We start from the raw sequence: 27640 nt of genomic DNA on the forward strand, positions 1-27640 counted from the left end.
TCTGTGCTCCTCACAGGAAATTGTTGGGAGGTGTTTATGGAAGGTAGCTTTTCCTTTGGGAAATCGCGGGGGCATTTTACTCATGTGAGGGGCTTTTGGGTGTCAGAGGTGGGTTTGTCCTGTTTCCAGAATGACACATTAAAAAGTCTCACAGACAAAATAATGTTTCTTCTTTGAATTGTCAAGCTTGACGTGTTTTAAGTACAATGGAAAGAAATTGTGTTCCTACAGAGAGGTGAAATGCAAAGAAGTTGTCTAAACAATAGAAAAAATACTGTTTGCAGATAGTAAAAGAAGAAGGGCTGGGTTGCGGGTTAGGTTTCTTTTGCTACTGATTTCTCCAGTTGTGTCTTACATGAGGGAGGCCATGCACCTGTCACTGCAGGGGGCAGCGTGTGCGGTTTGTAGGCAGCAGCAGCAGCACGGAGCCGCAGTGGGATGAACGGTAACGATGTCACCTGGACCAGCGCCCCAACCCCACAGCCGCGGCTCACCCTGGGCGCCGCCTTAAATACCCCCCGCGCGCCTCTCCGCCGTCACGTGACGGGGGCCGCCCCCGCCGGGGCGGCGCCCCATTGGCCGACGGGACGCTGGTTGGCGATTGGCTGGCGCAGGTTCCCCCCTCCCTTCCCGCCCGCCCTTCCCACGTGAGGGGGGCGAGTCACGCGATTTCCGGGAACCCGTCAGGAAGGGACATAAACAAAACAAACCCCAAAGCCGCATGGAGGGTCCGGGCCGGACCGCGCGGGGCGGCGCCCCCTGCTGAGCCCCCGGCTCCCGGTGAGTGCGGCCCGCGGGGGCGGCGGCGGCGCAGCGGGGCGGCGGCCCGGCCGGTGGCTGCCCCCCCGGGGAGGCGGGAGGGCAGCGCGGGGGGCCGCGGGGCCGCCCTGTGGAGGGGGAACGGCCGGCGTCCCGGCGGGGAGGAGGCGGTGTTAGCTGCGCAGCGGGCAGGGGGCTGCGGGAAGGGGTGTGTCTGCCCGGCTCCCGAGGAGCAGGGCACGGGGATGGTGCCCAGCTCCCGCCACGCCGCTCCCCTCGCTCGGCTCGGGGGTGTGGCTGCCGGTGCTGCGGGGGAGAGCCGCTGTGCGCGGGGGTGTCCGGCGGCCGGGGCAGAGGGTTCGGGCCCGATGGCTGGGGGGGCAGCAGCGCTGTGGCTGGAGGGCGCGGGGAGAGGGGCTGCGCGGGTGACCGAGCGCGGGCTCGGCAGCGAGTTGTCAGCGTCCCTTCCAACCTCCGCCCGGCAGGAGCGGCCCGGGCTGTTACAAGGAGAGTGAGTCTCGCAGCGAGCGCTGGGGAAACGAAAGTGCCGTCCTGCCGGGGAACCCCGGTCGTGCTGGTTGTTGGGGTGGAGGGGCTGCCCGGCTCCGCGGCGCCGCTGCGCTCGGGGGCAGAAGGGCTCGGCAGTTCTGTCTGTTGCTTTTTAGGCTCGTAGCCGCCTCCTCCGCCTTCGACCTGTTGGAACGCTCGGGACGGTCGGGGGTGCCCCTTGGGGTGCGGGATTTCTCTGCCTGGGGCGTGCCGGTGTCCGGCCGGGCGGCTCCGCTCCGTAGGGAAGGCTGCGGGGCCAGGGGAGGCGGAGAGGGGTCCCGGGCCGGCGGGCAGTGTGTGTGTGGCCGGGCAGGGCGGCGGGAGGGACCTTCCGCGCTCCGGCACGGCGTTTTATGTAACTGAGGCGGGGGGACGTGGGCTTCACCGGTGAACAGCGAGAGGCGGCCCCGGCTGCTTGGGAACGGGCTTGTCCCGGGCAGCGGGGGGTGTGCGCTCCGGGGGGGCCGCGCCGGCCGCCCCCAGCCCTCGCGGGGGCCGCAGGGCGGGGGCTGCCTCCCGGGGGGCAGGGGAGCCCTCCGCGCCCTTTCGGCCACACCGGGGCCCGGGGGGGGCTGACGCGGGCTCCCGGTGTCCCGCGGGCGGGCGGACACGGCTCGAGTCCGGTCGGGGGGCCCCGGGGATGCGGCCGGTCCCCTCCGGAGCGGCGGAAGGGGGTTTGTTTACATGTCGCCTCACCCTAGCTGAAAGGGCCGCTGGGCGGGTGAGCGGCGTGGGCGTCGGCCAATGGCAGCGTGCGTGGCTGAGGAGCGAGCCAGTGAGCGGGCGGGGAGGGCGGGGCGGAGCGGTGGCGGCCGGGCTAGGCTGCGCTCCGCGCTGGCTGGCGGGGCGGCCATGTTGGCTGGGAGGTGTGTTAGTGGGTCAGGGGCGGGGGCGCGGTGCGGGCCGGGGCTGCCCCGCCGGGAGGGCCGGGGGCTGGGGCAGCGCCGCTGGCTGCGGGGGGCGCCCGCGGCCCCGGCCCCCCGCAGCGCTTTGCCTCGGGGCGTCTCTCGCTGCCCGCCCGTCAGCCCGGGCGCAGCGGGGGGAAGGCGCTGCCCGCACACAGGTGTTCCCGCTCCGAGGAGCGGACGGGGCGCGTTCCCGCCTCTCCCCGTGAGCCAGTTCCCACAGACTTCTCTTATAAAACTCCGCAAACTCCCCCGGGCCGCCTCAGGAGCTGCCCCGGGCGCGTTTGTGGCGTGCGGCGGCTCCTCCCCGGGTGTGGGGCGGCAGCGCTGGCGCGGCGGCCGTTGGCCCCTCATGTTACTAAGGACCGAAGCCCGAACCGTAATTCCGCCCCGTCCCGGCGGCCTCGGGCGCTCTGCTCCGCACGGGTGCCCGCGGTGTTCCGGGGTTTATCCGAACCCCACAGCCCGGCCAGGCCGGGGCTGCCCAGGGCATCGCCTCCCGCAGCTGCTCAGATACCAGAGATCATCTAATGAACAGGATTCACTGTGTCACGCTCCGGTATAAAACACACGCTCTCTTTTTCAGGTTTCTCTAAGTAACAGGCTCAACAGTTTTCAGTCACTCAGCTGTGCCAGCTGAAATGTTAACTTCTAATTTAAAGTAAGCGTTATATATATGTCGTTGCCACTTGAGGGTAGCTTGTTGGAATAATGCAATATATAACCTGCAGAACGGAATCAGATTCTGATATAGTCTTTCAAACACTTTAAAATGTTTTAAAGATGTTGATAAAAAGGCTGGTTACCCCTTGGCTTAAGGTTGCTTAACCAAGTGCTTCTAAGTATCCTTGTGGGGAGGGTTTATTATTATTATTATCATTATTATTATTATTACACACATGTTTTCATAAGAATTATAGAGGGACTGAAACAGGTGTTTTAGAAACTTGATTGATTTTTCGTGTTGGCAACTTAAATGCGAAGTCAGAATTTCTGTAACAAATATTTTGAGTGAATGTTTTATCAGGAAAGGTTTCTTGTAGAAGTATCAATGCTCAGTGATGTTACTTCTTAGAGGTGAGATATTATATCTCAGAGACCTTTGCAGCCAGTAGTTTACCTGAGCAAAGGAAGAATTATTCTGTGTTTGATGCGAGTGTTAACAGAGAAATCTGTAGCAGAGGCATCAAACCATTGCACATCCTTGCCATAGTTTGTTTCATTTTTTAATGAGAGAGGCAAAAGAACTGTTTGAAGTCCCTTAAGTGTTAGCAGGAATTAATTTGGATTAAGTAGAAGTTTTTGTCTGACTAATAGACTGGTCGTGGGGTATAAACAAGGGAACACGATAGTTTAGATTTCCGTGGCTTGCATGTCCATGCTGTGGTTCGTGGAGATTAATTAAATGATGTTTTAAAATAGAAGTTTGATAAGGATATTTGGCACTTCATAAGAAGTGCCTGAAAGATGGCATTGGATTGAAAGTCAAGCCAAAAGTTGTCTGGAAATTGTAGATTTTAAGGTTTAGACGTTGCTATAATAATGTCCCTGATTATAGTATTATATATTTTTAAAATTCATTTTGGTTTTGTTTGTGCATTTTGTTATTTTTTGGACTGTTTTGACTAATGTGTCTTTCTGATTTGTTGTTGGATTTGAAGTGTGCTATACCGATAACCCATTTGTAACCAAAGTATAACAAAACATAATTCTTCAGTATGAAGAGCAGACTAGATTGTACCATTCCTTTCATCAGAAGAGGTTTTTTCAGGGAACTATACATTTTTTTTCTTGTCCTGGAAGATTTTGCACTGTCAGAAAAAAAGAATCTACAAAACGAACTGTCATGTAGGGATGTAGAATGTTGCTGGAGATTGTGAGCGAAATTGTTGTCTAGTTTTGCTTTTGTTTTGCGTCTTTGCTTTGGCCACGCTTGGCTCCGGGGGAAATCTCTGGCTGAAAAAGAAATGAATGTTAGTCTTAGTGCTGAGTCTCTTGTGTAAACAACTCTCCTGGCTCCGCAGTGGTATTTTAATAAAGGTTTATGCAATTCATATTTTAGCTATAAAAACTTTTTTTAATGAATCAAAGTGTGTTAATACAGTTCTAATAAGTTTAACATGCTGCACGTCCTGCTCTTCGCGCTAAAATAATAATAATATCTAAGTCTTTGTTCCAAAATGTACAGAAAAGCTAGCGCATCTCATATGAATATATTACTCTGGTCATAGCTGCTATATAATACGTAGGTGCAATACGTTGTTAGTTAAACCACTTATTTTCTGCATCTTGCGCTATGATCAGTTACTGGCATCTCTCTATTTGCTCCCGTGGTTGTGCTGGAGTGAAATTCCGCTCCGAAGTTGGGTGTCTGGCGTTAACATGGGGGGTATTCACTCAGAGAACGTGGCGCCGTGTTCTTTTTGGTGGTTCATCAGCTCTTTCACCTGGGCTGCTGCGTGTGTGACCAGAGCTGCTGTTCAGTGCTGCCGCTTCCAGAACGTGAGGTCTGTCCGCTGCGGGCACGCGGGGTTAGGAAAATAATATTGGGAAGGGAAGGTCAGCAGGGGAAAAGGAACCAAGACGGCGAAACGACAGCTTTCGTCTACTGATGGGAAGAGGCTTAAAAGAAGTGGAAACAGTCTTTGTGTCTTTAGTTCTTTAAAATGGCAAAGCTCCATCAAACGGAGGATCTGGGTGTCTTAGGAGCTGCTCTTTGCTTTCCAGGATAAAGTGAAGGGCGTCATGTCTTAGATGCTTGTGCTGGCATTTGAATACAAATACATCGCAGAGACAGCAGAGGGACTTGGCTGCTTGGGATGAGCAGGTGAATGAGGCTGCGGGAGAGCACCGAGACCTTTTACAAGAGTGTTTTTGCTCACCCGCTACGAAAAAACACAAAAACAGAAGAGAAAATGTTGTGTCTTTGTGTTGATGGAGGAAAGTAAAATAATTATTTCAAGTCTGGCTAGTAAGTGAAGAATCACATAGGAAGTAAACCAAACCAAAACAACAACGAACCCCCACTACATTCAGAAACAAACCAGAAAAATATGGTCTGCTCTTGAAGATCACAGTGAGCAGAGTAAGTTCTGGTATGGGAAGCAAATTGACACGAACTGTGGAAGGAAAAAAGTTTTAAGAGAAGCGCGGAAGAACTTCTTGCATCTCTAACAGTCGTACTTCATAAAATGTCCAGATACAGCAAACGCTGCTCAGCACATAATGGTTCTTTTAAAATACGTGGCATCGGTTTTGTGCTTTCTCTGAAATTCAGAGCTCGGCATTTTGCATGTTTTAGCCTGAGTTTGTAAGTTTAGTATTCACAGGCTCTTGTGACGTGCTATTTTTTTTATCTGCATCAAAGCTAACTTTGACAAACCGCCCTATGATGCAGTCAGCAGCGTGAAAAGTGTAATTGTTCGTGTAATGTGTTTCTACCAGGCGTTCAGCTGCTGTGCTAATAAGCACCGTACGACCAGCACCGCGGTGTAGCGACTCTGCCTGCTTTTCAAATGGTACAAAACACACATCTGAACCAAGACAGAAATAGCAACTTTAGCTAGAGCTGCAGTGCCAGTGATTCACCCAGGTACCTGAGGAAAACTTGCAGACTTGTCAAGCTGAAGCTGGTGGTTCAGGTTTATTTTGTTACGAGGGCTTCTTTGGAGGTAATATGTTGTTGCAGAAGGGTGTTTGACTGCTTCAGGGATGTGGCAGGTGCCTGGTAACTGCCAGGTATCTCACTAGTGCTACATGTTTTGAGTTGAGGTCCTGCCGACTGCCGGTTTCAAAGGGCTGCTGCATCAGTAATGTCATGGAATAAGTGTCGTGGAATAAGCCTGCCATGAGATTGGTTGAACTTCAGTTGTCCTGGGTATCTTGGGACCACTATAAATGTGCATTTTCAAGAAGTACATATAAATGCAGAGGATTTTTATTAGGATCTGACATTAGGTTAATGAATTATTAACTCTACAGAACAGATTTTGGTTACTTATTGATGACAGGTGGGGAATTTAACCTGTATACATATGCACTCCTCCATCAATACCCCAATTTCTTAAATGTTAGATGAACACAAAAGTTCCTGAGATGTCTTTCCACTCCTCCTACCCAGAGGAACGAGTGAACCTTCTCCCGGGACCACTGATGCGACTCAAGAATCTGCAGACACGGAACCAGCTCAGGGACCGGCTCTTTAATCACCTTAATCTGATTTAAGCGCGGGCTGTGCCAAAAGGAGCAGTGGTGTCACCCTCCCCGGGGCCGTGGGCTCTGGATTCCGCCTGCGCTCGAGCTGCTCTGGAGCAAACGCGGGATTTCCACTCTGTGTCTCTGCGGTTGGGAAGGGCTGATGTTAAGGCATTAATGAAAATGGTCCTGAAGTGGAAATTCCTGCTGTATTTATCTTTTGGTAGTTCTTACGCTGCTGCAATTGCGCTCTGCCACAGATCTCAAATCTGCGTTCTTTATAGGTAACAACTGGACTATTCTATTCCAATGCAGTCTTGGGCTGAAAGTGCCAATAACGATCAATTCTGCACAAATGGGACTTCAGCTGTGGTCTATTGAGATACTTTGATTTACAATGATTGCAGATTTTATATCTCCGCTTCCATATGTGTTGCTGAATTCTCCTATACATCTTAATGGAATAGTTCCTGAAAGGTATCAATAGTTCGGTGTCAACACCGGGAGTCTTTTAATGAAGATCTTGATGATTCTGGGAAATTCTGAAAGCCGTTGGCAGTGGGTCTGCTTTGTTGGGAGCGTGCAGCTCCCTCAGACAGCTTGAATAGATCCTAATGGGATTCAAATCACATTTAAATCTTAATATTATAAAACGTCAAGAGTGAAATATAAAGAGAATTACAGGAACAATCAGATTAGCTGATATACTGCCATGACTTGGGAGGACAGACACTCTCGTTCTTAAATGGTGCTGTAAGTTTATAGCTTAAAGATCGCTCTGGTCTTTGAGATAGTGAAAGTATTTTGAACATTTAATGCTGTTTCGAGGATTTGTAAATGATCCAAAAGCTCCTTCACCTGGTGAAGCATCAGTCGTTACTGAAATCAGGGTCAGCACAGATGGAGTTTCACCTTTTCCCTTTCTAGTTGAGTATGAAACATGGTGGAATGGCTTGACATACGTGTTCTAGCAAAAACATAACAAAGAATACCCGGTCAATAAGCAGTAAACGTGAATATCTCCTTTCTCTCTCCCTGATATCATGCAGAGGCCCGATGCTGACGGTCTCCCTGTGAACACAGCTGGTGTTCTGGTGCTGCCATCAAGGTATTAATCTGATGTTCTGTTAAAAAAGGCACCAGGCTCTGCCACTCTGTATGGAAGGAACGTCAGGTACTAGTCAGGTGTAGGTTGGTATTAGAGGTGATAGCGTTCTCACCTCTTTCTTCACGTATGAGAACATCCTTTATTTCTGTTAAAGAACAGGCCCTTTCTCCTAATCTATTGGACCAGGTTGAAAAGTGAATTATTCGTTTGTGCCATGGGCAGAGCGGCCCGTGTGGCTGTGAGACACAAACTAAACATCGCTTAGAGATGAGTAAAAAGAGTTCCCTGGAAGCTGTAGAGCAGGAAGAAAATTCTCCAGAAGGAACCATGTGTTGTTGGTCCCAGGGCCCCAGGAGGCACCGCTCACCTTGGCAGGGAGGGGTTTTTACTGAGAACTTGCGGCATTGTTGTTCTTTCTGTTCTGGCCAGTATTTGAAAAGCAATATGTTTTGATAACTAAAGACTTTTTTTTTGGCATAGTGGCTGTTTTTGCCAGAGTGTGATAGTTTGTATGCCGAGTACAACAAAATAACTGAGACAGTGTCTGAAAGTCGGAATAATGGCAGGACTGCTGTCCCGTGCTGGAGGAGAACACTTCACTTCACCATTTGTTGTTCAAAACAAGAGAATAAACATAGTCTGAGCAGATTGCACCAAAGTCTGACTTAGCAATGCTTGAGTGAAGAGCTCTGCTCAAAGAAACAAATGCATTTTAACTTGGGGTTTTTTTAATATGCTTCTCTCATGCTGCTGCTTTGTTAAAGCCACTTTTTATTTAAGGGCAGGGATCTTGTAGACAAGCAAGAGAGTAGGAAAGCAGCATCCTTGAACACCATGGAGTTACATCAGATACTAAGGCTTGATACCATGGGTGATATTTTTATTCTTGTTTTTGATATAAAATTTTTCTTTTTTTAATTCCTGTTACTTATTTTATGAGTCTTCTATCATACTTTTAGTTAACAGTGTTTGTGCTGAGGTGCTTTTCCACAGTTCAGTTTTCCTTCCATTGTTAAAAAAGCAGGATTAAGCGGGATATGAGGCTCGGAAAAGTCTTTAGGTACAGGTATGAAATAGCAGTGGGTCTATAAAAACTACTAAACTGGTAAAATTGCTAGTAGTTAAATTGGACCAATTCCTATGTGTTCCTTATTCGCAATTAATAGAGAGGATATTCAATCAGGCAACGCTGAGTTTGGCCCAGTTTTTAAGGAGTTCTGATGGGGAAGGCTGAGCCCGCGTGTGGTGATCCCACTGCCACTAGATGCTGCTATGTGAGTGATGGATATAATCTGATCTGAAGCTGGATGGATTAAACTCTTAAGAAAAGGAGGAGATACCGCTGAATCTGCACCGCTGCCTGTTCCAAAAGGAGTATTTTGAGACATTTGCCTGAGACATTTTTAGAATTTATTGGCTCTGTTTTATTAGTCATAAAGACTGTTTCTCTCTTGTGTACCCGGCAGTATGCTGGTAATTATTTCCAATTAGGCCGGCCTTTCATATGTCTGTAGAGCTCGTGGTCTTGGTAGTGAGGAAAAAAGGCAGCAAAATGTAGCTCAGCTGGAGAGGTTTTTGCAGGAACTCTGTTCTGTAGCATCTGTGGCTTTTCATCCGACGAAAGACGGCAGAGGAAGAAAATTACTGTACATTCCAGCATGAGGAATAATCATTTCTCAGGGGAAATTTTTGCCTTTGCTTCTCTTTGGCTGTTTTTTAAGCGCTACCTTTCTGATGAAGGATGACTTACCTCCTTGGGGATTTGCTGTGTTTATTCTACACAGAAGTCTACGAACAGAAGAGCTACAGCAGGGTGAACTGAAGCTGTCCTAAGGAACAATTTAATTGCATGGATTGTGTAAACTCACTGAGACTGAAGTAAAGCTGGAAAGGAATCTACAAGTGAATAAAAAAAGAAGTTTGGAATTGGATTTGGGTAATCTGGGCTTGGAAATGCCTCAGGTAAGCCTTTCATTTGCTTCTGTGAATAATTTTGTTTCCTTATTTAAAAAAAAAAAAAAAAAAAAAGGAAGTTTAAGAGCAAATGTGATTAGCATCAGCAGGAAGAATGGAGCAAAGATGAAGTGATGTGTGTTTTTAGGGCCCCAGCAGTGTCTGTGGTGGAAGCTGTGCTGCTGCTCTTGGTACTGGATTTGTTCACACAGCAGAGTTGCTGAGGGTGGATACTGGAGAACAGCCTTTTATTACTGCAGTGATTCACACAGCACAGTGTTTCTCCCTTCCCAGCCCTCGGGGCAAGTGTGTCCAGAAGAGAAATAGAGCTCTGGAACGAAATGTAGCAGAAAGCCGTGCTGCCCATTCCCTTCACACCCAGTCGTCCTGCATCATGGTTTTTTGCAAAGTTTCATTTCATTCCTGAGGGATATGACACTTTTGAGTTAGTGGTAACAAATTTTGCTCTTGTTAAAATCTCAGGTGGAAGTTTTATGAGTTCTAATGGTTCTAAAGGCAGTCAGTGCTGCTTTAGTACAAGCAGTTTGTGTCAGGGTGAAGGCCCTGCCAGCATGTGGTGCCTGTTGATACCGATCTTGCCAGTGCTCCCTCTCCTCTTGTACAAATGCTGACATATCCCTAAACTTGGCAAACACATGAGAATTTCAAAACAACAAAAAAGAACAAATGAGCGATGCTCTTGCAGCTATATGATGCATACAAATATGTCCTTTGATTAAGGACCTGCATGTTAGCTGCTCTTACAACATTCTCTCGCTTGGAGAAATGACACGCTTATCTATGTAGGTAAAAACCTTCCGAACACTTGTATAGCACATACTCAGAGACTTGGATGAAATGGCAATAGTCTTTATGTTTTGTTGAAGAAAATCATGCGCCTTTTTATTGCATGCTTCAAATGTGAGTATCAATTTTGTTGCAGCCCAGTGTGAGTGGAATGGACCCTCCTTTCGGGGATGCCTTTCGGAGCCATGTGTTTTCCGAGCAGACTCTGATGAGCACGGATCTCTTGGCAAGCAGTTCAGATCCAGACTTCATGTATGAACTGGTAGGTCATCCTTCTGTGTGTGTGTGCAGAACTTCAGGAGTTCAAGAAAGCTAGAAGATTATTCATTACTGCGAGCTACCCATGCGGGAAGAACATAACATTCAACATGAATGTTCTTATGTCATTCAGCGTTCATGCTTGTCCAGCAAACATGATGCTCCCTCAATAGATGCTCGTTAAAGCTGGCGTTCAGGAGAGGCTTGATATCAAATAGAGCTGTGTTGACGTTATGTAATGGTGCTTGAGACTCCTCCTCACAATGTTTTCTGCAAGAGCAGCTTTACGCTGCTTCACCCAAGCTGTGAATGCAGGGGAAGCAAAACAAAAGTTGACTCATGAGCTACTAATATGAGTGGTCTTTTTTTGTTTGTTTGTTTTTTCTCCTGTATCAAAAAGGAAGGTAGCTCATAGTTGTTAATTGTGTTAAAATGAGGTGTTCCAGGGACTGGTAAACTTGAGGATGTTCTGTTAAGCATACGGCAGAGATTGACCTGGCTTCACAGAGACTGGAACAGCTTGCCAGGGATGTCTTTCATATTTTGGTGTTGGTATTAGTGTTGGTACTAGTCTAGTTCCTGGTGACCAGGTGAACTTGCAGTAGGAGAAAAAGAATCCAGCAGCATTTGACTTGTATCTTTAGCAGAAGGATCTGCTGGTAGAGCACAGAAGCTGGACTTCAGTCTGACCCTCAAAAGATGCTTTAGTTGGAAGTTGAGGTATCTCTCTATGTTACGACTTCACTGGAATTAAGCTCACTGTAGTAGAGGACAGAGATGATTGATAGCTTTTTTTTTTTTTTTTTTTTTTTGGTATTAACTTTTAACTTGTCTTCTCATGCACAGGACAGAGAAATGGACTATCAGCAAAGCTCCAGAGACAACTTACTTTCAATGGAGGACTGCAAAGACCTTGAGAACTTAGAGTCTTTTACGGACATCCTGGACAAAGAAGCTGCGCTCACCTCCAAGTGGGAGCAGTGGGACACCTACTGTGAAGACTTAACTAAGTACACTAAACTAACCAGCTGTGACATCTGGGGAACAAAAGAGGTGGATTATCTGGGCCTCGATGACTTTTCAAGCCCATACCAAGACGAAGAGGTCATAAGCAAAACACCAACACTGGCTCAGCTTAACAGTGAGGATTCCCAGCCTGTTTCTGATTCACTCTATTACCCTGATTTGCTCTTCAGTGTAAAACAAAACCCTTTAAATTCTTTGTTACCCGGCAAAAAAATCGCAACCAGAGCAGCAGCCCCGGTCTGTTCCTCCAAGAACGTTCAGGCGGAGGCGCCTTTGTCGGACTATGTTCAGAAGGCGAGCAGGCTCGCAGCTCAGCCTGCTTCCAGTACACAGATCGTGGTGAAGACCAACGTGTACAATAACGAAAAGGTGAACATTCATGTTGAATGTAAAGACTACGTTAAAAAGGCGAAAGTAAAGATCAATCCTTTACCGCAGAGCAGACCGGTGCTGAGCCAGACGCACACTGATGCAGCAAAGGAAAACACCTGTTATTGTGGTGCGGTAGCGAAGAGGCAAGAAAGAAAAGGAATGGAATCCCCGCACAGTCACAGTACAACTCCTGCTCTGCCTTTTAAAGAGACTCAAGAGCTGCTCCTCAGTCCGCCCCAGGAAGCCCCCGCGCTTGTGGTGGGCGAGAGCAGCCTGTCTGCCAGCACCTCCGCGTCAGATTCTTCCCAGAAGAAAGAAGAGCACAACTATTCTCTCTTTGTAACAGACAGTGTGGCTGAACAGTCAGCCAAAGGAGACCCGGAGGAAGATGAGGATGATGAGGACGACATTGAAGACGAGGACCACGATGAAGGGTTCGGCAGCGAGCACGAGCTGTCTGAAAACGACGATGAGGAAGAAGATTATGAGGATGATAAAGATGACGACATCAGCGATACGTTCTCAGAACCAGGTACCAGCAGCGTAGGGGTTTGTTAACTTGGAGTTTAATGGATTTGTCCGCCAAGCGGGAAAGAATGCTTTGAATGCTTTATGGTTCATAATGACAACACTGATCTTAAATTATGAACTTTCATCCCACATTCTTTCAAGTGCTTTGCAAAATGTATTTAAGGAAAACTATGCAAGGTCTCTTGCTCCGTTTCGAGAAAAGCTACGTAAACAGTGATCATGCAAGAAAAATAATAATAGAGAATACAGGAAACCAAGCTGGTAGCCTAAGGTCGTAGAGCAACTGCCTGCAATTGTTGCCTTCTTTTTTTGTAGCTTGATGATAGGATGTGCAGAGCTTTCTAGTGCTTGCATAGGTTGCTGCTTTGAATTTATCCAGAGTTGTGTCTCTCGATAGCTGCTATGAAATCGTAGCCTGAGTGAAATAATTTCGTAATTACTTAAGTCCTGCTGTAGGTACGGAACCTACCATTGAAACTAATAGAACCATTTCTTGGTGGTTTTCAGCAGTAACACTTAGTGGGTCTTCAAAGGATACTGAATTCTTCTCTTCTGCATGTAGAAATGGAGCCTTGACAACAGAAATAAGAACTAACCTTCACCTGGAAGGTAACAAAGTGGTAACGTTGTGTAAAAATACCATCTGAAGGGAAAGGCACAGTACTGTAACCATATATTAGTTTCATTGTAGAAAGTGTTCTAATATTCGCATTTCATAAATGCTTTGTAGTAGAGTATAAGAATTAAGCTATTCAGATATTTGCAATATGGAACTTCAGGGGAGAAAGCAGCTGAAATTTTGCCTTTTAGAAACAGCAGCTTCCCTGAAGCTTGTCAGTGTTTGTCATAATGAACTCCCTGATTTAATTATGGATTTCCTGAGTTGGCATTGAATTTGTTCAACATTGTGCCCTTTATGTTACTTTTGCGTGTACACAACACGTTTCCATTAGCATTTTAAAACCTCTTCCTCCTCCGGAATGGATCTCCCTCTGTTTTCTGGGGCTCTGAGCAGCAATGACGGCTCTGCCGATTGCCGCAGTGCACGGAGCTGTGCAGCCCACGGAGACCTGCACAGAAAGCCTGGGAACCTTGGAAAAGAGATGTCATATTAAGATGCTGAGGCTTCAGGGGGTGAAATTACATTCACTATTTGCTGTTAGTTCCAATTTTACTGCCAGGCAATCGCTCTCACCTTCTAAATGCAACTGCACTGTGCAGTAGCTGAGGAACCTGGCTCATGCGCTTGCTGGAACTTAAAGCGAGTGAAGCCATTCACCTCGAGTATGGTGATATTAAAAGTTTCACCACACGTTTGGATTATATTAGAGGGTAGTGTCTCCAGGTATTTTAATTATGTCACTCGTGTGCTTTGTGTTGGTTTTTTGCCTTTAGAGTGAAGGTAAATACTGTGGATAAAGGCTCTAAAAACAGGCACAGTGCAGGAGGATGTGACATCCTATGGGACTGAAACCCAGATCAGTTGATAAATTGAGAGTGAAGACGTAACTTGCTGAAAGGACAAAAAATTGTTAGTTATTGCTGACCCATTCATGTATTTTATACACAATTTGCTTTTGTTTACTGCTCTTGATGTCTGGTTTTGGAATGTGTGAAATGCTTCCTTAAAGCATTAGTGTTGTCTGAGGAAATGCTTGTGAACTTCAGGAATTTGGAGAAATAGCAATGTACTTGTTAGCACCGCCATACGGATTTAGCAGTTTCGATCCCCTGCAAAGGTAACTTATCATGGGAATTACCAACCCAAGCTTTTCTAGCACGTAAACCTTTTTTTGCCTATTACTGGTGTATTTTTACATATGTCATTTGATAGAAATAGTTGTAACCAATCGCCTCTCCCAGCAAGTAGTCAAGAAGTTCCAGAAACGGGAGATGCAACAACTGGTTCAGTTTGCAGTAGCACTGGGGAAGAAATAGCTGAAAGGGGAAAGTGCTTGTAGAGACATGGAGATGGTTTGAAGAAGCTGCATTTTATCTCTTCTGAGCACCTGGACCATGATTTGAGGGAAAAAGACCCAGAAAGAGTTTGACAGAAGTCGGTGTCGTTAAATGGTGAAGAGAAGGGTTTCTCTGATTCTGTTTTGCTGGGGCTATTTTTGTTTCTAATGTGCTAAGGTGCCCAAGTCATGTCCATCCTCTCCTCTGTTTTACATCATTTAACCCTGGCAAATTTAGACCTAAAACTGTAGTAAGGAATGTGCACTAAGATTGTTGAGAGGGACTTGAAAGGCGAATGCAAGAACCCTGTCCGATTTCTGAGGGGCCCAAAGAAAGTGAGACCGCTGGGTGGTATTTGCTGAGAGGAGAATTGAAGGCGGATGAATCCAGTGCAGAAAAGCTGAACCGATTTGTCGCGCTCCTGTGTGTTACAGACCAGGTTAGAACATTGTGCGCTGGATTATTCTGTGTAACTCTAAAGCGATAGCGGCTCGGGTAGAGCCGCAAGGCAGGATGCACTAAATCAACATAATTTAAGTTGCTAACTCAATTACAGTTTAAATAAGCAAACAGGAAGTCTTGATTTTAACCTTGTTTTACCTCTGTCCACATCAGCTCTTACAGAGATTTGTTTTGGTCGGCTGGCTTCAGTCTGTGTTAGCATGAAGTTGGTCTAAATTTATACGTATCTATATGATGAGTTGCGTAGTTTGACGTGTTTTTTTCAAGTGGAAAGTAAGTGGGCTTTTTAAGAATATTTTGATAATTCTGTCAAACAACGTTTGGGTAAAATGGAAGTACGGTTAAAAATATTTATGGTAATTGAAACAATATTTAATGTAAATTGTCATAATAATTTTGGCTATACAAGAAAAAATATTTGATAAAGCCTGTTTCATTGTTTGATTTAGCTTTTAAATACTGTCTTTTTAATAAACTAGATAATCAAAGTAAATGAGTTGACTAAATGATTAGAAACAGAACGTTAGAACTGGTTTCATCCCTCTGTGCACCTGACTCCTGTTCATGCTTTGGGTTCTGAGGTGAGAGTCAGACGAAAGCAACAAGGTTTGGTTTCATTCTTTCAACTGTGTTTTCAAGTGCAAACAGACTAATTGAATGGCTCTTCTAAAAATAAGAAAGTGTTCTTTGTGCTACTGTTAAAAGACGAAGCAGAGCTCAAGCATATGGGGTCAGGGCTTGTTAAGCTTATAGTCCCTTCAGTGTTTGGCTTTTCTTTACGCTTCATTAGTGTACGTGATGTTTTGAAATGCGTAATTTTTTTAAGTAAATGTAAGTTAGGATATAGAATTTTAGTACGAAAGGCAATGCAGTGGTTTGGGTTTTTTAACCTTTGTATAGGTTGTCTTTGTTTTCTAAAGCCTGTGTAGGATTTTGAAACCTGCGGTTTGTATTTACATAATTATGGTATAAATATTTCTGCAATGTGGATAGTGGCATTACAGTTTCCATGCACTTCACAGACAGTTCATCACATCGAGTGCACCATAATATACCTCTAAAATATCGTGTAGCTTTACTTGAGATGGTTTCTCTTCATCCCACTGAAGAGGTGAGGAGGAGATTGAACAGCTCGTGTCCAGGTCCTTTCTGTTTAGATGGTCTTTTCTTATGGACTTCAGGTCATTGTCCTGACAACAGAGCCCCCTTCCTTCAGTTTAACGGACACAGGCGGTTTGATTTATTTCCCAAGGGTATTCAGACTTAAGGAAGAACAGGAGTTGGACTCGGCGGTCCTAGTTGGGTCCCTTCCAAATAGTCTATGATTGAATAATTTTGCTTCTGCTGATGCATCTTTATTATCTGCTTCTCTTTCCATGCTTTTTGATTAGAGATGAACTAAAATGCGGGAGTGAGTTAGCATTCTGTTCCCGCAAAGGATGGAAGAACACGCTCCCCCTGCTGTCTGCTCTGCAGTGGTGGGATGGGGGGAGACGAGCAAGGGGGTTGAAGGGGTCAGGGAATATAAAGGGGCTTTCAATGCATAAATAATTTGTCTCTTTTCAACTAATGAAGCACCTTCACTGCTCAGCGTCTGTCCCTGGATTTAACGCAAGTACGCAGTAGTGGTTGAAAGCCAGTTCCATTAGATAATGTAACACAGGCCTTGTCTGGAGTTTTGCTCTTAACTCGAACACTCGGTCCACCATTAAAGGGCTAGAAACGGTTTTGCCAATATTATATAAACAATGCAATGCGTCCTTTTAGGGTATGAAAATGATTCCGTGGAGGATTTGAAAGAAATGACCGCAATATCCTCTCGGAAAAGAGGCAAGCGAAGATACTTCTGGGAGTACAGCGAGCAGCTGACACCGTCGCAACAGGAAAGGATGCTGAGGCCGTCCGAGTGGAGTCGAGACACGCTACCAAGTAACATGTACCAGAAGAACGGTCTCCATCACGGTAAGAACAGACTCTTAGTCACAAGTTAATGTCTCTATTTCTTTCTGACACCTTCAGCAGCCAAACTCCCGTATGTGCAATTGCTGAGAAGTTGTGTTTTGGCCATGAAAACAAATTATTGAAACACTGGGAGTCTGTTGCTCGGTTAGCAGAGTTCTGCACGGTGACCACCGTGTGGTTTCTGCCAGAGGAAGGTGGATGAATTGAGAATTTTAAGTTCCAAGGGCTTTCAGTGGAAACCCCAAGAGCTTGAAATTTTCTCGGTGTGATACCGTGACCGTAAGGGATGGGTCGTGTGTCTGATATTTGCTCCGCAGAGCTGTTGGTTCAGTCTCACGGTAGGAATAAGCTGAGATGCCAAGGTCCAGGTAACCACAGCACAAGGACAAGCAATAAGGCCTAACTGTCTCTTTGTTTTTCCTGCTTACATGAATGCAGCACAGTGAAGCATTTACTTCTCTGTAAATAAACTATTTATTTCTAAATACCCTCTCAGAAACTTAAACCAATTGGTCTAAACCGTGTTTTTGGTGGGCAGTTTGCTGTGCCACACACATGACTAACATCACCCAGAACAAACCGCTCTTACAAGCAATGTTTGTGTTATCACAGGACCACTTTGGTAGACTGATCCATTTGGGTTTGGCTTTGAAGGAGAAAATGAAACAACCTTCCCTGCTTATAACGTTAACGTTCCCTTACAGTTGAAAATTACGGTCTTTAACACGGCAGTTCACCTTCTGTTAAACCAAAATATTTTGTTGTTACTTGTGCTTTTAATCAGGGAAGAAAACTTCTTTTTTTTTTGAAATCTCCTTAGTTTTGATGTGCTTATTTATCTTGTAGTGAGATAGCAGTACCTAAAATCCCTATCGCTGCTCCTTCTTACGAAGGCTTATATCTATACTTGTTGTTAAACAACAAATAACCAAACGTGCCTGGAGGACTCAGTCCCACCAGACACTTGGAGGAGCAAGGGACCTCTAAGTCAGGTGTGTACACAAGGGATTTCTGGTATCAAATGCTACAGAACGTCCAGAAGCTATAGATGTTATTATTTTCATGTACATACGTGTACCAAGGTCGTCTCCTACGGCAGGTAAATCATGCCAAGTGATCAGCTCTCTTAAATATTTTTAGAGCAGGTTTTGTTAGTTTTATTAACATTTTCATGCAAGTGTCTGTAATAACCAGAGTTTTTAATAGAAATCTGGAAAAAGATACATAGCAGTGGCAGAGGATCTTAAGGAATAAAGGTTTTGTCTTGAATGTGTGTATTTCCTCAGGAAAATGAGGCCTCAAATAGCTTGAAATACATAGCAAAGAAGTCAGCCAGCCTTTATGTGGATCATTTAAGCTCAGTATCACTGAAGATCATTTCAATACCAGGACTCGACGCTCTGTAATACACAACTTTAGCAATAAGATAATTAAGAATTTAATCAACTCGAGTGTGCAGGAGGATATATTGGCTGAACGTATGAGTTGGCAAGTTGCAGTTGGGGCAAAACCACGGGGTTTGAACTTGTGACATACATTTTTCAGCACCGTTGTGTGTGTACTGTCTGTTGCACCCAGTAGCCCGGCCAGCAGTATTTGCTCTTATCTGATCTGGATATAATATGAATTGTCCAAAGCAGTTTGTCTGGAAATGTTCTTTCTATTGTGAAAGGCCGTAGGGATCACACGATTCCAGTCCATTCTCTTGTAACGAACAAAGGAACTTAAACTGCACCCAAAAAATACGTATTTAAGAATGGGTTTGGCAGGTTTGTGTACGTATTGTGTAACTTCCCAATTTTTTACATATTTAAACCAGGAAAATACACAGCCAAGAAATCGCGGAGGACAGATGTAGAAGACCTGACCCCCAACCCCAGAAAGCTTCTACAGATCGGTAACGAACTGAGGAAGCTGAATAAGGTGATCAGCGACCTCACGCCAGTCAGTGAACTGCCCTTAACTGCCAGACCCAGGTCAAGAAAAGAAAAGAACAAGTTGGCTTCCAGGTACGTGTGAGGTAACGCCACATGGGTGAGGACATTTGGATTACAATTAAGGTATAACTCATTTTTGCCTTGAGAGATCCAGCTTCTTCGCAGCAGTTCTTGCAACGGGCCAATTAGCAGTTTATCAAAAAGCAGGACAGCTGGCTCTTTGGAGGGTAGTCGGCCTGTTCCCCAGATAATAATGTATTTCCACTGGAAACCGGCTCCCTTAGTTGCAGGGCAAATGATTGAGACAGTGATCAAGCCCACAAGTGTGATATGTAAGCAGACATAGGTAGCAGGTGCTGTCGGTGAGGGCGAGCGAGCAGACAGATTTTGTACAGATTTTGTACATCACAGCTCTGGGAGTGTTAGTTGATAAGTTCATGTGGCAAACAGACAGATGCTCTTAGTATTCTGGAATTTTTTATTAGTGTTCTAATTCTTCCCCTCTTCTTACTATAGGGCTTGTAGACTAAAAAAGAAAGCCCAGTATGAAGCCAATAAAGTAAAACTCTGGGGTCTCAACACGGAATATGGTAAATACAACTCTTCACATCTTAATTTTCCTTTTGTTCAGACAAGTCTGTGTTTTGCACCATCATGTAACCTGGGGCACACCTGGCAGTTCATAGAGATAACAGGGTTGGTACAAACCCAACAGTTTTGTTGGTCCAAAACCAGTCCGCTCCGTAAATTGTGTGTAAATTGGGTTACCTGCAGTGTTGAGCTATTTTACAGATGTAAATTACATACATGTGTGCGTGTGATGTAAATAGTTTTGAAAATGTTTACAGATGTAAACTATTACATCTTAATTTTACAGTGAGTGTGATGTGACACCTTTGACACTCACAGACAACTGTGTGTGCACAACTGTGGATCTCTCTTGCTCCAGGGACATTGTGCTGTAAATCTAATCCAGCTTTATTTCTTTGCAGATAATTTACTCTTTGTCATCAACTCCATTAAACAAGAAATAGTTAACCGGGTGCAGGTACCTAAAGATGATAGAGGAGGCAACATGGAGCAAAAGTTAAACGTACTTATTAAAGACACTCTGGGTAAGCAGTAATCTCGATGTATTTGCATGTCTGTGGAGAGACACGTAATCTATGATACCTTAGATTGCAAAGAATTTCTGGAATAGAGAAATGGAAGAAACGCTTCATGATGTCAGTTCTTTGTGCCTTTTAGCTGGTTACTAACGAGCGTTCGTTTGCTTTGAACGGCTCATAGGAATGTCCAAACCCCTGCGATGAATAGTAACTTCCAGCACGTTTTCTTCCCGTTCTTAGGGCCACCTGTAGCTGGACAGACATCAGAGTTTGTGAATCAAGTTCTAGAGAAGACGGCAGAGGGAGACCCCACCGGCGGCCTCGTGGGGCTGCGGGTCCCCGCCGCCAAAGTTTAAGTTGCGACTCCAGCTCTTCTCGTCGCTCCGATTCTACCTGTGTTGTCAAGTACTTCATTGTAAATTGCATTCTGGTCTGCATGTCAGTTTAGCATTATGGAAACACAACTAGGTTCCATTGCTTTTCAATAATAATGTAGTAAAACAAAACAAAGCATGATGATCTAAAATGCTTACTAGCATTTTTCGGAGCATAAAGCAGGTAGTTTCAAAGCTGCTTTAAGTTAAATACAGAGATGAGGATTCTTTGTGAAATTAAGTTATGTAGGACCAGAATATATCACTTTTGGTTTAGAAGCAAAACCACATTTCTGCTAGTAAAACATTTTAGCGTATGCCAGACATTGTGAGAGGTTTATGCTCCAGGTAAAACAAGAGGAAGCATTTTTTTGTAAAGCTGTCAATTTAGGGAGTTTTTTGTTCTTTTTTTGTTTTATATATATATATATATATAAATAATTTGAGTTTCTTCTGTTCCTAAGAACCAGTAATCTTTCTTTGCAACCGTTAACTTGTACATAGCACACGTGGCACTAGAGCTAGTGTGCCATATAAGACTTTAATTTTTCTGAGCTTAATATAGTATTTAAATGTCTGTGCAAGCAAGAGAAAAAAACAAGTCTATTCTTTGTGCCTTGTATTTTGGGGGGAGAGCTATCAGTGCAAGCTGGTAAAGTTTGTATGAAGAAAACCCTGAGGGGAGAAAACAAGATGTATAGACGGTAAGATTATAGGTTTTAATGTATTTGTTCCAGCTCTTAAAACTTTTGAATGTATATAGGAATATGTTGAAAATGTAGATATATGCCACAGAGTCTATGTATTGTATAAAAGATGGCTCTAGAAAACTCAATTTCGGTACTTTGGCCGGAAGAAAACAAATACTTGCACATTAATGCGATTGTTTATTTTTGTACCAAAGACAAATGCAACTGATATGGCGAACTGCCAGTCTAAGTAAAGTTTTGCACAGCTTATATGATACTGTACTGAATGTAAAAACAAATGAAAAAAACAAGAAAAAAAAACTAAAGGTCAGGGTTAGGGATCTTACTGAACTGTGAATCTTTTTGTTTGGGTCCAATTATCTACAGAAGGAGCATTCATACCTAACGATATTGTTTTGCTGTTCTCGTAGTTCGCTTCCATGGTAGATAAGTTGGTGGCCGTCTCGGCGTCTCTGAATCTTTTTTCTCTGCACTTACTGTAGGAGATTTTAATATATTTGGATTTTAGTAAGCTATTGGTAAAATAGTTTTCAACTTTGAGAATTTAAAAAGAAGCGGATATTTAGCTTGTTGTAGTATACTTCCACCAAACAACCAAAATAAAGTTATTTTTATTGTAATGTGTATATATGTAAAGAGAAAAAAGAGCTACAAATATCTAATTCCTTAGTTGCCACTTTTCCAGTCGATGTATTATTATGCATGTGATGTTTCCGAGGATCAGCACAGGCTTCAAACAAAACAACAAAAAAAATTTATAGACTTTTATATTTTTGTACAGGTATTTGGAAACTAGCTTCTTCAGACTTATACGTGACTTATTCTTGCTAACTCAGTAGTTTCTATGATTGAGGAATATTAACACACAGTTCTTATTTGCTCTTCTGCTAATAAGAGTTGGCTTTGTAGTCAGTGTAACCTACAGATGAAAAGCTTTAGCCTTTGATGAGAAAGTCCTTTATCTCAAGGCAAGATCATTCTCTGGTTTCATGGACCCCCCCGTTTTCCTCCCTGTTCTTTCTCTCCCTATTTAAAGATGACAAAACACTGTTTACTGAAAATAGAAATACCAAATATTTTCAAATGTAGCTGCTGAAAAACAAATGCAAAAGTCCATGAAGGCTTTTCTCCCCGCTCCCTTTGGGGAAATCTCTCCATTTCTAGTTTGTCTGAGTTCGTTTGTACTGTGATTCCTTTTTGTTTATAAGTAGCTTATTTTTATATCCAAGCCTGTAGTAGGAATAAAGTCGGTGAGAGCGGGGGTGTCCCCGCCGCCCACGGGGTGCGCAACTCACCCGCATTTTGGAAGACGCAAAGGGGAGGAGGAGGCCCAAATACCACTACTGAGCTGAGCAGAGAGTGTTTCCTCCAGGAGACTGAACAAGCACCCAGGGCAATTTAGGCGAAACTTCGCAAATCCGCTTAAGACCTGCAAAAATCTGAGTGGAATGCGGGTGTTCTGTTGCAGGTGGTGTGGTTAGGGTGAGGTGAGGGTTTGCTGCTTTCCGCGCTGGCGCAGATGTGTTCCTGCCGGAATTCCCGACCGTGCCGCAGTGCTACGGGAGGCGCATCTGGCCCGTAAGACCCCGACAGAGAATGTCTCTTGTGACGCGGAGCCCGTGTCTGTACCCAGATTTCAATGCTCGTTGTTCCTTTCCGATGTCAACGCGCTGCTCAGGTCCCAGAGGTCCTTCCGCCGGATCCGGGGCAGCGTTTCCTAAACGTTAGGAGAGCAGTTTCGCAATCAGGTAGAGACCTTTGTGACAAATGAAACTGACAAGGTATTAAAAATCCCCCTTTTTTACTGCTCAGAAATGCTGGGCAAATGTAACTTTATAGCTCTTTATTTTTGTCTGAAAACCAGAATATGATTTTGGTCTAGCATTTCAAAGTAGCCTTTGACTCTCTAGTGAATTCCGTACCCTTGCATTTCAGTGTTTTCTATGTATTAAGTTAAAGCTTTTAAATAGTTGAGCTTTTTAATGTTGACACTTTATTTTGTACCTATTTATATGTATGTATATCTTAGAAAAGCACTTTGTTTAAAAAGAAAAGAAAAAAAACAACTGCGTTTTATATGATTCCTGCCACTTGCTGCTAACTCTGGGCTGGTCAGAATGCTGCAGCGATACTTGAGATAAATAAAACCTGGCAGTAAAATGTAGAGTAAAGATAAGACCTTTTGCTGGTTTAACTTTATCATAAAGGTGACATAGGCAAGCTGTGCAGCTTTACATTTTAACCAGGGGACTCTGTGGCATTTAAACCGTCTAGAAATGGTTGTACTTTAATGCCAGTAACAATCTGCTTCCTCTAGTGTCATTAAAATATATACATTTAGTGTATACTTATCACAAACAAAAATCTTATAAGGATATAAAACCAACAAATGTACATGTTCTGTTTTTTGGCATTTGTGGCATGCGTTTTTGGAGGATCTTTAGAGAAGAGCATTTTCTAAAGATTTTCAGTGTTCATACATGGTATGTGGATCTTACTGAAGTCCTGGATTTTTTGTTTGTTTGTTTTTGAGTGTAGGCATTGTGAATATTCACTTTTAATCCTATATCCAAAACCAATTCTACATGTTTTTGATTTAATCCAAACGCAAGCTCTTCCTTTTTCTGATACACTGGATTCTCCGGGGTTTGTTCCACATTAAACTCGTGCTGTCGTACCTGCTCTTGTCGAGATCTCGTCAGTCTGACCGTAGGTGCCACCTTGGAATCGATGGGCTGCTCGTTCTCCTGTACCATGTATGATTCTCGTCCTCTCCTCCTTCCCTCATGACAGATGATGATGATGATGTGGCTTTATATTGTGCCTTACTTGTACATCTAGAACTCAATGTTTCTCGTTCCCTCTCCGCTCTTCAAACCCAACCCCCCTGAAATGGAATCGGAGCTGATAAAAGCATCCTGAAGGAAGTTCTGGATAGGTCTGATTTCAGTTTCTCTCAATAGTCCTTTTGTATTTATACGGAAGACCAGTTTTTGAATGGCCTTGCAAAATGTGGGGGTGCTCGTGAAGGGTGTTTTTTAGCCCTCGACCCCTTTTGCTAACGCTTCCTTTTATGGTTTATTGAACACATTTACTGATACTTGGTGAGTACTTTTTTTTTCGGATGAGACTTACTCCTAAAGCTGCGTTTATGTGTGGATAGGCTGGATTTTCTTACTACACCAGTTGAAATCATTGTGATTTGATGAAGTTGCATTGCTGTAAAGCTGATGTGAGAGTCGGGCTCAGCTGTGGTCAGTTCTAATGCTTTATAGACAGACTTCTTTCCATACTAAGAGGGCCAGGAAAAAGTTGGGGGTTTTTGTTAAACCAACCAACCCCTAAAATGGATGAAGGGTCTTTTAACCAACCCAAGAGCAACCAAACGCTTCCGAAATACAGTGCTGTCAGTTTTATTTTTTAAAAAAGATCCCTCCCCCGGTATTCATCTGATATTTGCCTTCATTAATAAAGCAGTTTGTTGTTCACAAAACACAAAGACTGGATGTGCTTTTCCATAAATCATTTAAACAAAGCTATTTTTTTAAAGCTCCGAAAGGCTTCTTCAGGAGAATTTCAGAGGGTTGTATACAAGTTGCCTTCAGCAGAAATAGCAAATGCGATTCTGTTCCTCAAACCTGCTTGCAAGTCTTCCTGAAATTCTGTGGAGGCAGAACCCGATTATGTACCGTGAATGTCAGGATCTGTGTTTGGCCTTGCGACCTGGATTTCAAGCGTACACCTAATCATGGGTTTATTTTCTCTCTAAGTCGGAGGCTTCAGTTGGAATCACCTGGTCGAGTGTGCTGCTAGATGTGCTCTTGGCTCCTTCGGCCTCTTTACCCAGGGATCGCGTGAAGTACATTTCAAACAGTTACAGCTGCCGTGGCCGATTCTTCTTGTAACTGTATTAAGGGCATTAGTCTGTTGAGAAAACACCACTCTTGAGTATCTCCCAATACAAATTGGGATTCTTAAATGTCATTAACGAAAAATGGCACTTCTAGGTTATATATTCTTTGCAGCATACAAAAACGTCTCTATCTTGCTACGATTTCCATTTCACGATATGCCGTGGTTTTCCCCTCAATGCTTCTAGCATGACAAGATGTGTGTGCACTGAATTATAATCCTCAGCCTCTTAGACACTCATGAACTTCCACAAGAGCAAATAGTGACTATGCATTTATTGTCTTTCTAATGAGCTGTGGAGCTAAAAGCAGAGCCAGAGCTATTTTAAGCCACGCTTTTTTTCCCCCCCCTCATTTAAAAATTAAAAACTCCAGATTTTTTAGATGACATCAGTGTTGAGAGTTTTTCTTAAGAATATTTTGTAGTTGTGCATCTCTTAAGTCAAATTTGGGTGAGAACTGGCTAAGGAAAACTTCTGGCTCAGATTTGGTAGTGGCAAAAGCACACTCCACCCTGTCAATATTTCTGATTAAGAAACAGATCTAGTAGTTGCACTTAATTTTATTAATCTTTCTTATGGATAAGAATTACATTCTGATTTGGATCATCTCCCAGAATATTATGTGAAATCAAACTGAATGCTCGGTACTTGTGGTTGAGTGAACTCTTAAGGCTGATGGCACATGCGGGTGTAGGTGGTGGAGAACGTATTTTCAAAAGGCATTTTAAAGCAAACATGGCATCGTGTGCTGCCCGCGCTCGGGGTCACCATTGTAATGCTGTCCTGGATACTCTGTAATCAACTTCCAACTGGAGCTCAGAAAAACTTACTGAAAGTCTCGTCTCTGTTAGAAAATGTACCTTGTTACAAGCATGATGTGTTAAGAGTTGCGATGTTTAATGTTGGTTAATAGTTGTGCAGTTTTTATTTTTTTCAAAAAGAGGCACAATTAAACTATTGACTTTGTTTACTCTGTCACCCTCGATCTCTAGCACTTCTGTCCAGATACAAATTCATCAATGTATGCAACATCCTTTGTAATTTAAAATAAAAATTGTGGAGGAAAGACCATCTCTAATCATTGTATGTGTGGAGTGATGGAGAACGGTGTGTGCTCCCTGCAAGTAAGTGCCCTCGGTCTCCTGGTATCACTGGCAAGTGTCCTTTGGAAGGGCTCAGAGCTTGCGGAGGGGACGACTTGTTCCCACTTTGCATGGAGCGACCAGCAGGAGAACCTGGGCTGTGACCCAGCAGGTGCTTCGCCTTTGTGCAGTGGCCGTGGAAATGGGCTCCAGCACCCGCTGGCTTTGTCCAGCCGGGGTTGGTGTGAGCGGGAGGACGTGGCATCAGCCCCTGGGGAAGCCCAAGGGCCGTGGTGTTGCCTCTCAGGTTGGGAAGGTCCCTCAGGTCCCTCCCGTTGTCCCCCAGCCCCTCGCGCTGACACATCCTGCAGCTGCTGGGGGTCAATGGCCCCATGGCCCAGGCCTGTCCCCCCAGAACCCTCGGCAGGTCTGTTGGGTGTGAGACCGTGAGGACCCATTGAAGGAGGAACGTTGTTTGTACAAACTGGGGACCCAGCACCTGACCCCAGTGCAGGGGAAGGACTGAAAGACACCAGGCTGTGAATCCTTAATGTAAAACAAAGTCTCTTCGAACTAACCCAGGAAGGCAAACTGATTCCTATATTTAAAAAGTTAATCTAGGGGGAAGGGTAGCCAAAGAGCCAGGAATCTGTATCATAAATAGATCAATAAGGGGAGGGAGTTGTTAGAATTGGATGAATGAGACAGGTAAACTGAGGCAGGGTTGGGTGGTCTGTAAACCCCGCAGAACCAGCCGATGGGGAGCAGGGGAGGGAATCTGCACCGGGATTAGGGTGATACAAGCAAGGGCTTTGTCACAGAATCCCGGAGTGTCAGGGGTTGAAGGGCCCTGGAAAGCTCATCCAGTGCAATCCCCCCATGGAGCAGGAACACCCAGCTGAGGTTACACAGGAAGGTGTCCAGGGGGTTGGAATGTCTGCACAGAAGGAGACTCCACAACCCCCTGGGCAGCCTGGGCCAGGCTCTGCCACCCTCACCCCAACAAGTTTCTTCTCGTATTTAAATGGAACCTCCTGTGTTCCAGTTTGTACCTATTGCCCCTTATCATTGATTGTCAATTTTTGCCCTATTCCGTGTGCCCACCTTTAGGCAGAACACCTGGTCTCGCAAAATGTTTAATAAAATCTGCTTTGCTGAGAGAACCTGCCTGGGCCTATTCTATTGGCAAGATGACCGTTTTCTACAAAACTGCGGCTGCTGAGGCCCCGATGTTGTCATCGCTTCTCGCGGGTGTCACGGCGGGTGTCACCGCTGAGGAGCAGCCGGTTGCCGCCCCGGCCCCTCAGCGCCCCGATCCCCTCAGCGCCCCGATCCCCTCAGCGCCCCGATCCCCTCAGCGCCCCGGCCCCTCAGCGCCCCGATCCCCTCAGCGCCCCGATCCCCTCAGCGCCCCGGCCCCTCAGCGCCCCGATCCCCTCAGCGCCCCGGCCCCCCAGCGCCCCGGGCCCCTCAGCGCCCCGGGCCCTCAGCGCCCCGATCCCCTCAGCGCCCCGATCCCCTCAGCGCCCCGGCCCCTCAGCGCCCCGATCCCCTCAGCGCCCCGATCCCCTCAGCGCCCCGGCCCCTCAGCGCCCCGATCCCCTCAGCGCCCCGATCCCCTCAGCGCCCCGGGCCCCCCAGCGCCCCGGGCCCCGCGGCGGCGGCTGCGG

The 27640-nt window shown here is 45.2% G+C and overlaps 1 protein-coding gene across 3 annotated transcripts; it reads left to right on the forward strand.

Annotated features, from left to right (window-relative positions):
- Positions 1 to 680: 680 nt before the first annotated feature.
- Positions 681 to 25866, forward strand: CREBRF (CREB3 regulatory factor). 3 transcript variants are annotated; one of them, XM_082063772.1, is made up of 10 exons: positions 681 to 780; positions 9300 to 9477; positions 10412 to 10537; positions 11380 to 12463; positions 12970 to 13071; positions 16651 to 16845; positions 18665 to 18854; positions 19299 to 19372; positions 19775 to 19897; positions 20132 to 25866. In XM_082063772.1, exons 2-10 carry the CDS (start codon positions 9469 to 9471, stop codon positions 20245 to 20247), a joined length of 2019 nt encoding a protein of 672 aa, XP_081919898.1. In that variant the 5' UTR covers positions 681 to 780; positions 9300 to 9468; the 3' UTR covers positions 20248 to 25866. The 3 variants fall into 3 exon arrangements, with proteins under 3 accessions (XP_081919898.1, XP_081919899.1, XP_081919900.1); XM_082063773.1 differs by lacking the exon at positions 12970 to 13071; XM_082063774.1 differs by lacking the exons at positions 19299 to 19372; positions 20132 to 25866 and having other exon boundaries at positions 19775 to 19861.
- The last annotated feature ends 1774 nt before the right edge of the window (positions 25867 to 27640 follow it).

The sequence above is a fragment of the Streptopelia decaocto genome (assembly GCF_964273445.1).
Source record: "Streptopelia decaocto genome assembly, chromosome: 12".
NCBI classification, from domain to species: domain Eukaryota; kingdom Metazoa; phylum Chordata; class Aves; order Columbiformes; family Columbidae; genus Streptopelia; species Streptopelia decaocto.